The sequence below is a fragment of the Saccoglossus kowalevskii genome, chromosome 15, assembly GCF_978046115.1.
Source record: "Saccoglossus kowalevskii chromosome 15, keSacKowa6.1, whole genome shotgun sequence".
Taxonomy (NCBI): Eukaryota; Metazoa; Hemichordata; class Enteropneusta; family Harrimaniidae; genus Saccoglossus; species Saccoglossus kowalevskii.
In genome coordinates this window covers 21,618,684-21,631,690 of record NC_140655.1, presented here as the reverse complement: position 1 = coordinate 21,631,690, position 13,007 = coordinate 21,618,684, and the positions used below count along the sequence as shown (strand labels likewise).

The 13,007-nt window shown below is 36.7% G+C and overlaps 1 protein-coding gene across 1 annotated transcript; it reads right to left on the bottom strand.

Moving 5' to 3' along the window:
- Positions 1-5,631: 5,631 nt before the first annotated feature.
- LOC102804458 (tripartite motif-containing protein 2-like) lies at positions 5,632-7,138 on the bottom strand. Its single transcript, XM_006822911.2, has one exon. The coding sequence runs from the start codon at positions 7,099-7,101 to the stop codon at positions 5,632-5,634; it is 1,470 nt and encodes a 489-aa protein (XP_006822974.2). The 5' UTR covers positions 7,102-7,138.
- Between the last annotated feature and the right edge of the window lie 5,869 nt (positions 7,139-13,007).

Sequence of the window (13,007 nt, the reverse complement as noted above, 5' to 3'; positions counted from 1 at the left end):
GGAGATATAAGAACGTGCTGGTGTTTAAAATGGAAGACAATGGAAATACCCGGATGTGTCTGACAACTTCTATAATTTAATATGTATGCATATCATTTCCATCTAATTTTTGAACCTAGAGATGATGTGTTCATTTGATAATTTTTATTTTTTACGTGTTAACATTATACTACTTAATAATAGTATGTAATTTCGTATAATCTGCATTTGGTTAAACCGTTTTGTTGTTGTTTTTGAGTACAATTTACATGATCAAACAGCACAGGATGTGAGTAAGTGTGCAGATATACCTCTTGGCAGTCGAATAATTTGATATGTAATCGTTTTTATAAATATCAATTTGATTCATTTCAAGTATTTAAACAACACGAATCTGAAAGATGGTATTGATGGAAATGCCGAGATTAACATCCATAACAAGAATCGCGCTATAACGAGAAAAATAAACATATATTAGGAGAATAGATAATTAGAATGAGAAATATGATCTCGTTAAATGGAAACAACATGTTATAAAAACGTCCCGGTAAACTAGGGATATTCTAGAAGATCCATTCTACAATATTGTTAGCACAAAAATTGTTACTATCATCAGCACCGACCAACGAGTCAAACCTTGACGTGGAGTTTTTTCAGACGGGTCTTTAGCACAATTATAATTGGATAAAATAAAAAAAAATGAGAATATCTTTTATATGACCACTCACATGAATCTGAGGTGTACAGTATGTGATGACTAACCACATTACAAGTGAGGAACATTTGATACAAGAACATTAAAATGTATTCTCAGTAAAATAAAGCTTTCTTCCCTGCACTCCCAATATTTTTATATTCAGCTCCTATTTTGTTGTGATGGCAAGGGAGAACTTTTTATACAGGTTCTTTCATGTTGATCACATTTGCATTCCAGTTTCAAATCTTACTAAACACATGCGAAAACACATTTATCAAATTGGCATTATTAGCTGTATTTCTTGGAGAGAAAAAATGAATTAAGTCTCAAAAAGTGTAATCACAGATTCAGACAATGATCCTACCATATTTGGTAATGGGTGAACCTTGGATTATGATAGGAGGGAGCTTAGGCGATGACAACAATGTCATTGAATGTGGTTTATGCGAGGTTTGGTTGCAAGAGGTATCTCAATGCTTAAACACAAAATGCTTCAATTCGTCTTCAGGAGTCTGATTCAAACAGCGAGTTCATCACTAATTGTCAATGCCTGGATAACGCCATGGCACCTACCAGTGAGTCAATGTAATACTTGAGTTTCCATTACATATCGACCTTCAAAGTGTAACTCATGAAATGTATATCTTTACAAACTATGATTTCCAGTGACTGGTGGGTATAGTGCCCATTGCAATTGCAATTGAGCTGTTACTATCTATTTTTAGTGAGACTTCTTTCGTCGGCTGTGTCTGCATACTACTCCGCTACATACACCCACCACATGTCTACGTCCTACGACAAACTGATGATTTCTGCCTAACCCAGATTTTATTGATTAAGTTTTGCTTACATTCTGTTACAAATGATTTCAAGGGAGTCAAGGCAGTCAATGATAATTCACCATTGCCCTCACCGCCATTGTCAACAATTACATATTCATACTCACAGGGGCATCAATATGCAATAAACTGTCACTGGAAAGTTGTGTGACCATGTTACTGTAGTAATGCTACTCTTGACATGGTAACTCAACATGTTTGCCCAAAATAATACCATGTGTTACCATGCACCACTGCATGCATGTCGTGAGATTGAATGGGCTCTAAGTGTAGTCACACCCACCTTGTATCACTGCGTTTATGGTATCAAAAATGTGTTATGGTAGTAGTGGCTATATTGCATCAACTGGAGATGTATATCCACTCCTTATCTAGATAATTGATTCTTCCAACATGTGAACATCACAGCACTCAAGTGGGGCATCTCCATAGCAACTTTAAGAACTTCGGGTGTTCTAGTCAATATAAAAGATCTTCCCCCCCAACTATTGCTCAGTGGACTTGCACGGCTATATTTTCTCAAGCGCCAGCTGAGGAAGGTACTGGAATGATCCCTATTTTGTTACTGAAGAAAGCAGCCATACATTGAACCCATTGTTGGAAAGTAGCGCATGATAAACCAGAAAAAAGTCAAAGCAAATAAGTGGTCAAATGTTCAGCATTTTAGTCACCATTAATGCAATATATTTCTTTTGTCTTTTGAATTATGAATTTGTTTGCATTTTATGATACCCATCAGGTGTTTATTCTATTGGTTCAGCCCTCATATTGCTGTCCATTTTCTGATACCCCATCACGTTTTTATTCTATTGGTTCAGCCCTCATATTGCTGTCCAGTTTCTGATACCCCGTCACGTTTTTATTCTATTGGTTCAGCCCTCATATTGCTGTCCATTTCCTGATACCCATCAGGTTTTTATTCTATTGGTTCAGCCTTCATATTGCTGTCCAGTTTCTGATACTCCGTCACGTTTTTATTCTATTGGTTCAGCCCTCATATTGCTGTCCATTTCCTGATACCCATCAGGTTTTTATTCTATTGGTTCAGCCCTCATATTGCTGTCCAGTTTCTGATACCCCGTCACGTTTTTATTCTATTGGTTCAGTCCTCATATTGCTGTCCAGTTTCTGATACCCCATCAGGTTTTTATTCTATTGGTTCGGCTCTCATATTGCTGTCCAGTTTCTGATACCCCGTCACGTTTTTATTCTATTGGTTCATCCCTCACTCTTATGTACTCGCATGTAGAATACAACATATATTGGAATTCCTTTCTTAAATTCTTGAGAACTTTCTGATACACTATTTACATAACCTTATTGTGTGAATTCACCAGTGTGAGAATTGTTCAGGCATTACAACTAATTCTCTTATGCGCTTTTATGAGTGTATTTTTTATATATGGTGCCGTTCTGTACTGGAGAAAATTACTGTAAAGATTGCATTTATTACTTTTCATAAAAATATCCCCACTATTAATATTTGTAGATGTATAACTTAAGTTTATAAAACCATGTTTGATGTTATATCCTGGACATACTTACACCACAAGTCACGCATTTTCAGTATAACAGTATGCAATTCCTATAATTCGGTGTATTCACGGGGGCGTAGCCACGTCACGGAACAATCTACGTCGCTAAGACGCGCACCACTGTACCATGCATTTTTATGGGCCCTGTGTGAGCTACTGTGGAAGGCCGGTCGAAGAGCTGGTGAAAACAGTTAAAGCGGAGAAAACAGCAAAAATCAACATTGAAACTATCCTGAACAACGAAATTGATATATGTTGCACATGTAGGGTTGAGGGAATTATGGTTTATATAATTGCTGTATACCTGTCACCTTTCAAAAACCTCAGTAAAACAAACGAAAGAAAAAAAATCGTTAAATCAGGATTATTCAAATGATTTAATGTACATATTTGAATATATGCAGACTAGCTAATTTACATTTCTTATTTATTTCGGTCATTGGAAATTAATGATACAAATTTGCATTGTTAATAGACCCAGTTTCCAGCAATTTATTTTTAGAAATTACATGTACTAGAATGCACGTGTCCATATTTGAAAGTATATGCAGCATTTACAAGATTCTGTGTTTCCATATTAGTAGTATGCGGACGTGTTTTGTTCACAGTCAATCAATTTTGATAACGATGACCTCTATATTTTATTCTATTTCTTCTTCATTCTGTTATGAAATGTCACATGTAATAATAAAGAAAATCACACTATTTTTTTTGCTTTTGCGTACAAGTCGTTCAAAAGATTAATTACCAAAATACAAAAACGACGTGTTGAAAAGCATACCACAGAAACAACATGCAATTATAATGTTTATTGGTGAAATACATCAAATGGAGGGTTCCTTGGCTTAGCAAATCATCATTCACTTAGGGTACTTATGCAATCAGCAGTGGAAACATTTTTTTTATTGATCCAGTGATTATATCTACAATTTCGAATCATCTTCGATTCATACACGCATGGTTATCGGTACACGGTGGTTGCTGTCCAATAAGCTACCCACGTTTATTACAATTTCCCCTCTTACATTCACTAAACACCGAATACTTTTTTACCCTAATTATAGGTTACAACGAAGAAAAACATAAAGACACCAAGAGAAAACATTTCTGGAAATTTGTACCCACCGCCATGTCGAATGCACCTGAGGCGGTTGTCGGGGTTCATCTCATATCGAAAAATAAAACCATTAATTACAATCGATTGCATACAAAAACTCAATATCAATTACATGTACTGCTGTCGTGGACACTGAAACGGAGTCTGCCAACAATAAATCGTAATGCCATTATATAACATTCCACCACCTGCTTAAACACACCAAATACGAATGACCAATCACAGCGGAGGTAGCACATTCACATGAACACTGCACTGCAATCACTTGAAGGGCGGTGCCGCCGCGCCACGCATGCGCGAGATATATGGTCCTATATAAACACCGGCGGTAATTAGTGAAGGTCGCGCCCAGGTCAAACTTCATACTTGTGATTGTCAGTAGAAGAACGCAATGGATTGTGGGAAATCAATTTTTATCAACACAAATGTCGCACATGCGCAGCGTGACGACTGCCGCCCTTTAATTATCGGCTATTTGTTAAAAAGCAGATAATTGACCATCGGCATAATTCACTGAAGATCGTGAATTAACGTTTTACAGGACTATTGCCCACTTTCATGAAATACATGTGATTTTATGAAGAATGCAAATGACATCAGCATAACGCAGGTGACTTGGCAGGTATATTACTGTTGTATTATTTCGGAATAATTCCTGAAATCATTACGATTCGTACACATACCAGGTTAATTACACAGAACTGTGAATTGTTACGCACATACTTACTGTGCAAATATTTTAATACAATTATTTTTAATATCAGCCACTACAACCTTACCAAATGGTTTATCATTAGTGAGAGAGATACCACGGGGAGTCATCATCCCATCAGCAGGACTATCAATATGACATACAAATTGACCATGAGAGTCATACTTCTGAACCCTATTATTACCATTTTCACTCACGTACATATATCCATCTGTATCAGTAGCTAAACCTAAAGGACACTGTAGTTGAGTACCAAAATTTCCACGACTTCCAAACTTGAATAGAAATTCTCCTTCACCAGTCAGCACTTGTATGCGGCGGTTGCATTGATCTGCCACAATGACATTACCTTTACTATCTGTAGTAATTCCAAAGGGACTTTGAAAATGACAATTCCAATCACCCACTGATCCGAATGACTTAATATATTGCCCATCTTGGCTGTAGATTCTCATACAGTTGGATTTTAGATCAACAACATACACCCTTTCATTCACAGGGCTGATGCTAATACCAATAGGGTGTGTCAGTTGCGTATTGCCAAAACATCTAATTAGTTCAAAATTGTTATTACATACAACTACTTGTTTGTTGTTACTGTCTGTTATGAAATAATTACCATCCAGTGACTCTGCGGCAAACCGTGGATTAAATGGTTCCCTGAAACCAGTGAATTGAATCATTCGTTTATGTTTTCCATCCAAGGTCAGTAATTGAAGTCGATTATTTCCACCATCAGAAACTAATACGTTCTAATCACTGGTTATCAGGACACTGTCAGGTCTATTGTATTTGCCATAATTACCCATCAACCCCTTCTTAGGAATTACATTAATCTTAATAGGTGAACCCTGCACCGATTTGTTATTAACTAAAACTGTCATTTCATGCACCCCTTCTACCTTAGCCTGATATGCCAGACTACAAGTCCCGTCTTTATTTTCAGTCACTTTCACATCTTCTATCGTATCGGAAGGAGTTTTCATTTTGACTTGGATTGTCTGTTTTGAAGGCAGAAAGTTCACCATAGTTCCATCACTTGCTGCTAAGGTTACGGATAATTCCCTTCCAATTCTACCATACTTTGGAACATCTTTTATCTCGAAATTATATTTATTGTGAAGTATCACTCCTAGGGTTTTGGTCTTACAAAAGTCATCAGAGCTTTGAAACTCTATGTAGTCATGTTCAGTTGGATCTTGTTTGGTTTCTAGTTTTATCAATTTCTTAATCTGTGACGTCATCCCCTTCTTTGTAAACATCAGTTGTGTAGCATTCCCATAATTCATCAGGTTAGTGGCAAAGTCACGTGCATGTTTCACATCATTTTCTGCAATTTCCAGTTCTTTCATTTGCGCATGCAAATTCTGTTTTCTCTCACTGAATACCTTGTTCATTTCTTGCAGTAACTCTGCCCCGTTTTCACGAATTTTAGCAGTGATTTCCGCCACCACTCTCTCAATACGAGTATTTAGTTTATGTTCTTCCTCGCTAAAACAATTTTCTAGCAATTCCGTCACATGCTGTACTTTCTTTTTGCTCTCTTTTGCATCTTTTTCTTTCTCTGCTAGTATGTCTGCCATCTTGGTTAGATAAATGGTGTATTGCTTGGTGGCGTCCTTAAGATATCGGTAATTGTGTTCGGGTAGTCGGTGATTTAACGCTGCACATTCTGCGCAAATTTTAATATTACAGGTATCACAATAGAATTTAAGCTGGTTGCCATGGTGATTGCTGCAGATGACAGGCGGCTCGTCTTTTATGCTAACAATATCAGTGGACTTTGTAGCTTCGTACGCTTGGAGTGGCATCACATCGTGGGATTTAGTAAACGGAAGTTGTTTATGTGGCAAAGTACAATTGTCACACAGTCCTACAGCACAATCAATACAATATGTGGTTACCGACCCTTGCTGACACCCTCCGCATTTCTGAACGTCGTTTGTCTCTTTGTCTCGTTTTTCAAGTAATACGACCAACTCGTTTACAAAAATGTTCGGCTGCACACTGCTGGCTCCTTCTGGAAGGTCATGAACTCGTCTACACACTGGACAAGGTATACCCTTACCTCCCGATTTCTCTAAAAGTTTGTCGATACACTGCTCACAGAAGCTGTGCAAACACGGTAGAATCTTAGCATTACGGTACCTCTCAGAACACACCGTACAGACGAGAAAGTTGTCATCGATTTCTTCACGTATTTCCGATTCTACCGAGGCCATGGCGCAACGTGTCACGATATATTAACTGACAAGAATGCACTGCGAGTCTGTGTGTCACCAGCCTAGTCACGTGATACGTATATTGAGAATCAACTGACGACCATTTGCTGGGAAAAGGTTTATTGACATGCGCACGTGCAGCATTCACAGTTGATCATTGACCTAGCAAACGCGTGTCTGCACGTAAGGTGTACGGTACTCGTGAGTCACGTGTGCGCACAGTTAAGAGTATATAGCAGTGACTACATTTCTTGCTAAAAACAGTCAACGATTTATTTTGATTTATTAGTCATCAGTATGTGATTTTTTTGGGTTTACAGTCAATCTATTTTTCGAGGAAAAAAAACGGTAAAATAACATGCATAGAATTTCAATTTAGCAGTAGTTTTCCACGCATTTCCTCGATAAAACCCCACAAATATTTTCAATTGTTTAAATAAGTAAAAATTAAGGAAAATGATAATATTTTTACTTTTGTGTAGCGCTCTACTATAACAAGGATCATTGATGTACATAAAAGGTCTTGTCGTTAGTAACCTGTACGGGTCAGTTTCGTTGCTAAGGGCGGGGTTTAGGTTATGGTTCGAGGTCTGCAAATCAAATAAAGCTTTAATTTATAAAGTATATATTCCAGATACACCACTAAATTTCACACACAAATTCACACACGGCACACCAATTACTGACTGGCAATAACGCACGTGTTTGACACTTCCATAAATGCAGATGCAGTGTAATTGAATAGTAATTGTTAATGGTAATTGTAATTGGGTTATGATGATGGATGGAAGGGGCAAAAGGGTTGGAAGTGCTGGTGCCGGATTCTTGGCGTATACGCATTTCTCAATATGAATTTATTTTTAATTGGTTTACAATAATTAAGATTTATCTGCTTTTTATAAAACGATACATTCATCAAACTTTTGATTTGTAAACACGTAATTTAGTAAACAATGTGATCTCAAAACAGAATAAGTTAGATACACCATAATTTACTTCACGTTATGTTATTATCCATTCTATTATTATACATCAGTCACCGTAATAAAGTTACAGTGTGCCGTAATTTTGTGGTATTTTACGGGGGATTTTCATCCTACCATATAAGGAAATGCGAATTCTAAATATGGAATGATTACGCGCGTAAGCGTCCTCTAATAATAAAAACTAAGTTTTTAACATGGCTACCGCCAGGGTTTGACCGGACTCCACACAAAGAAGTTCGCTGATTCTGTTATGAACTTTTTGGATTTCGGCATTCCCTTTATTTATTTTTGGAAGGGAAATATGTATAATAATAAGGTATTACTCAATATTAGGTTATTATGATTCGAATAATTGCAGAAACCCTTAATCTACATAATACACTCTCAGGTGAGTATTGACTACTACGGACGTGGTAATATGGATCATCGTGATAGTGCCACGCGCGTATACGACTATTCTGTCATTTGTACAGGACACTACAGTATTTCCGACAAATGATTCTTCGCGAAATGTTGGCGTGTATACATGTTGATGTACCACTTTGTTGCAATTGGCGAGTCCATCATTAAGGAAGTGTAGTATGCAATTATGTAATTAACCAGCATAACATTAGCGTTATTATGTTTATCTATTTAATTTCAATTATGTGAAGCGTACCGCAGGGATTGTAGTACAAGATTACAACTTACCGGTCCAGTTTCACTCTTGTGTACGGCTATGTGTGTAAAACAATATTTCCATGAGATTTGGCCATCTTTATGTATTTAAACAAAAAAAGTTAAAAATCACAGATATTGCCGCTTCCATATGATGCAGATTATCTGTGCAACACACACTGCCCCATTCGCGGGAATTTTAGCGATACTCAAATATAATGACGACAATTAATTTATTTTGTACTAATAATCGTTTTGTTGAATTTTATGTAGGAATATTATTGCAATTGTTCTGCATGTCGCGGTTCAGTTAGAAAGTATAGTGATTATACGTGCATGGATGAACAAAGTGCATGAAGTGGCGTTGGTGGCGTTGTCGATTAAATTAAGAATTCAACTGATTAAGAAAGGGTTCCATTGCTCAGGTATTAGTGCGGTAGTTAGCAGAGAAAAACACGAGTTTAACATTGATCTGTGATTCAGACATTCTCTAAATTTAAATTACTACGTAATTACCACTGTTATATCAGTTATATATCTAAATGCTTAGCTATAGACAAAAACATTAGTGTATATGTCGTACCAAATGTTTGTTTAAGGAATTACTCGTTGGCCAATTTCGATTTTATGCCTTTTCTATTCCGAATAATTTAAAATGTCGCTTTTTAACAATTTTAGTATTGTGAATAAATTGTGAATTGCACTGAACCTTTTTGTAACGCTGTAGACTGGAAGAATGTGGTCTCTGCTTTTATCATCTACCTACGACAAAACAATTACAGACATGTTACCGACAATCCAAAAAATACGTGGAAGACATTCAAGACTAATGTAACCAGGTCACACAATAACAGGACTGACCGACAAATAACCACACTACAGTAGATTAGTGAGAGGCAAATATATAGTGGAAATGCACGATCCTTAAATAATGTGAAAGATAATTATTTGTATATAATGATAATTTGTATACTTCGTTACATATTATGTGGTTATGGTATCTAAAATATGACATATACATTAATGCACAAATGATAGCCCATATAAATTTGACATTAAGACAATTTTCACAAGAAAAGGAGATAAATATGTATTACACGAGATGCGACACGTAGATGGTAATGATGTCAACAAAATTCATTGCTGAACTCTGGGTGGCACAGCTCAACCTTACAACGATCAACACAAAGAGACGCAGTTCAAGAAAATGCATATCAACTCTAAGGGCGTATTACAATAATTGACAAATGAGCATTCAATTTTCCAAAATTACTAGCATTTAGAATGTAATTTATGATCATTATAGCTGGCGCTATAAATTCCTCTTACATGCCCCATCGCTGGAGATAATTTATATTTTTTCGTTACCATGTCGATATAGTAACTCCAACTAACAAAAAGGATTGCTTATACAACCGGATACAAAACAGCAGCCACCATCAATGACACGAGGGGATCGTTATTGTGCAGCAATATATATGTGAATAGTTGATGACACTCTCAGAATACACGGAGCACGTGGTCGGAAAATCATGTGTGATATTGTGTTATTAGTATAAATTACGAGTAAGAAGTAACTACTCAAGTTAAATACACTTGTCTGTAAAATCAAACATTGAAATAATTATGTAAGACAATTTTGTTACGAACATGCTATCACTTACGCATTTTTCATAATCACCACATATTTTGTTTGCATTGCAATATATACTAATATTAGACCTCATGAATGATCAATAGGTTTAAGGCCTCACCATGAAACAAGGTGCGTAACTCCTCTTCTGGGGTATAACTTTATACTATTATGTCTTAAATCACTACCTATAGAAATGCAAGCTTAGGTATTCGTTATTTAGAACGTGGTGCCCATTTAAAATCAGCAGGTGAGACGAAAATCACAAAATGGACCAGACAGAAGCTCGTGCTGTGATCATGTATCTCTATAAAAAGAAATCCATGAAGACATGGTATCGACACTTGGTGTAGACTCCCCTTCTTATTCTAATGTAAGGAAGTGAGTTGCTAACTTCAAGCGAGGCGAGGAGAGCACGAATAATGTCCGAAGGTCTGGACGCCACCACAGACAATCAGGTTGAGGCCATCCATCGCATGGTAATGAATGACAGACGTGTCACTATCCGACACACCGGGCGTTCACTAGGCATCAGTTATGGCACAGTTCAAAATGTTTTGTTGAACATCTTGGGGATGAGCAAGTTATCTGCAAGATGGGTGCCCCGAATGTTAATTCCACATCAGCAGTTGAACACGTTGGATGTTTCAAGGACGCTTTTGGCCCATTTCCAGTCAAATCCTGGCAACTTCTTCAAGAGATTTGTAACCCAAGATGAGACATGGGTTGACCACTTTGATCCAGAATCAAAAGAGCAGAGCAAACAATGGACACACAAGGGTTCACAGCCACCCAAGAAGTTCAAGCGAGTGGCATCAGTCGACTAGGTGATGGCCTCTGTGTTCTAGGACAGCAAGGGAGTCATCATGATTGACTACTTGCAAAAGGGTCAAACAATCAATGGAGAGTAATATGCTTCAGAGCTGCGACAGTTAAGAGCAGCAGTCAAAGAAAAATGAGAGGAAAGCTTCGAGCTGGTGTGCTCATTGTTAAAATTGTTTTCAACAAATATCAATTCCATGAGTATTCTTGTTCTTCTTTCTTCTCAACAATAAATCATATGATTTTTTTTCATTTATTCATATTTATATTTATTTTATATTAAGGCTTTTATCACAGTGTATTTTTTGAGAGGAACAACCGGTCTTACCTTGTAAGACAAATGCTATATTACAATTAGTGAGTACTTCATCTAAAAGCGGTATATCATTTTTTTCAGGCAAACAAAATATGAAAATACGTCTTATTTACAAACGTATACTGTTTGCCATTGGTTGTATATAAATGAGACATTATCCCGCATCAGAAATAACGACTTCTTTGGCTTCTCCAGAGGACTCTTTTTGTTTGTAATGAACTCAAAAGCGTATAACTATCATTAAATATTCTTTGTATTACATACTTTCCAATTGAAGTACCCCTACTCGGAAACCAATCTAAGACCAAACAATTTCCTCAAACAATTGCGTGTTTATTAACAGAAAGCCATAAAACAAAATAAAACAATGCCAGAAACCTACCCAACCTTCAGAAATTACGGTCTCTGTATTTAGTCGTACTTTTGGACAGACAATCCGTAAAAGATCTGGAATGTTAAATCACTCTATTCCTATAGAGGCCATTACTTACGGATCATGAATAATTATTTGGAGTGTATATTTTGCCAGTTTGTTAATTAAGTTTTAATTATTTTGGCCAGATATTGCGCTGTATTCGACACTTTAATCGGTGTGACTAACCCATCTGAAACTGAAACCTGCTTGAATAAATTGGCGTGAAACAAAGAGATCACTTCTCCCTGCTGCCTGTCACAGTTAAGAACTTGAGACGTTTGTTGCCAGTTCCTGATACTTTGGGTTGGAAACCCTATGGCCAACTACATGTGCTTCTACAAGCTATATTATCCTGCATGGTGAAGTCTCAGTAGCCGTGCTGGAACTTTTTTGTCAAACCATCATCGAGACGTTAAACTGTGTAATACAAGGAACACCGTGTATGGAACTTGGTCAACTTAAAAGCTGAGTAGTCAATGACGTTGTTACGGTACAGTGATTGATGTTAACAGTCTACAGGTGACAGTGTAAAACGTTATTTTCTTGTATTTACGAATGGTGTACTTTTTTACGTTGTTTAGGACATTAACCATGGTTATTTGTATTTAAATGTTAATGTAATTATTGCTTTAATTATTTATTCCCAAATATTATGATTTGAGATTATCCAGTATTAAATATTTCGTTGACCACATCAACTTGTGTTTCTTGAAGTGCTTGCAAGTTTGTTACAGGTGTGCGTGTTCACTCCCAAAAGTTCTACCCTGGCATTACTGTGTATGACCATATATCAATACATTATATATATATTGTGCATTTCGGGGTAAAGAGCTCAAGCACAAGGTCGGTGACGGTTCTTTATTTTGGCCGTTGTATTTATGAATTACGTTTGGTGATTCTACCACACCAAAGTACTTCGACGTATAATTTACCTTGTAGCATTAAAATAAATGTCGCATAACGCACGCTTTGACCTTTTGAGCGTTTTCAACTTCAGCTAAACAGTTATCAATACGCGCCCGTTTATTCCTTCTGTGAATATATCATATTGTATCATAATGTAAACTGTCAGCTGTT

Coding starts and splice junctions, on each gene's coding strand:
- LOC102804458 (XM_006822911.2), bottom strand. CDS start 7,101: ATGGCCTCGGTAGAATCGGAAATACGTGAAGAAATCGATGACAACTTT.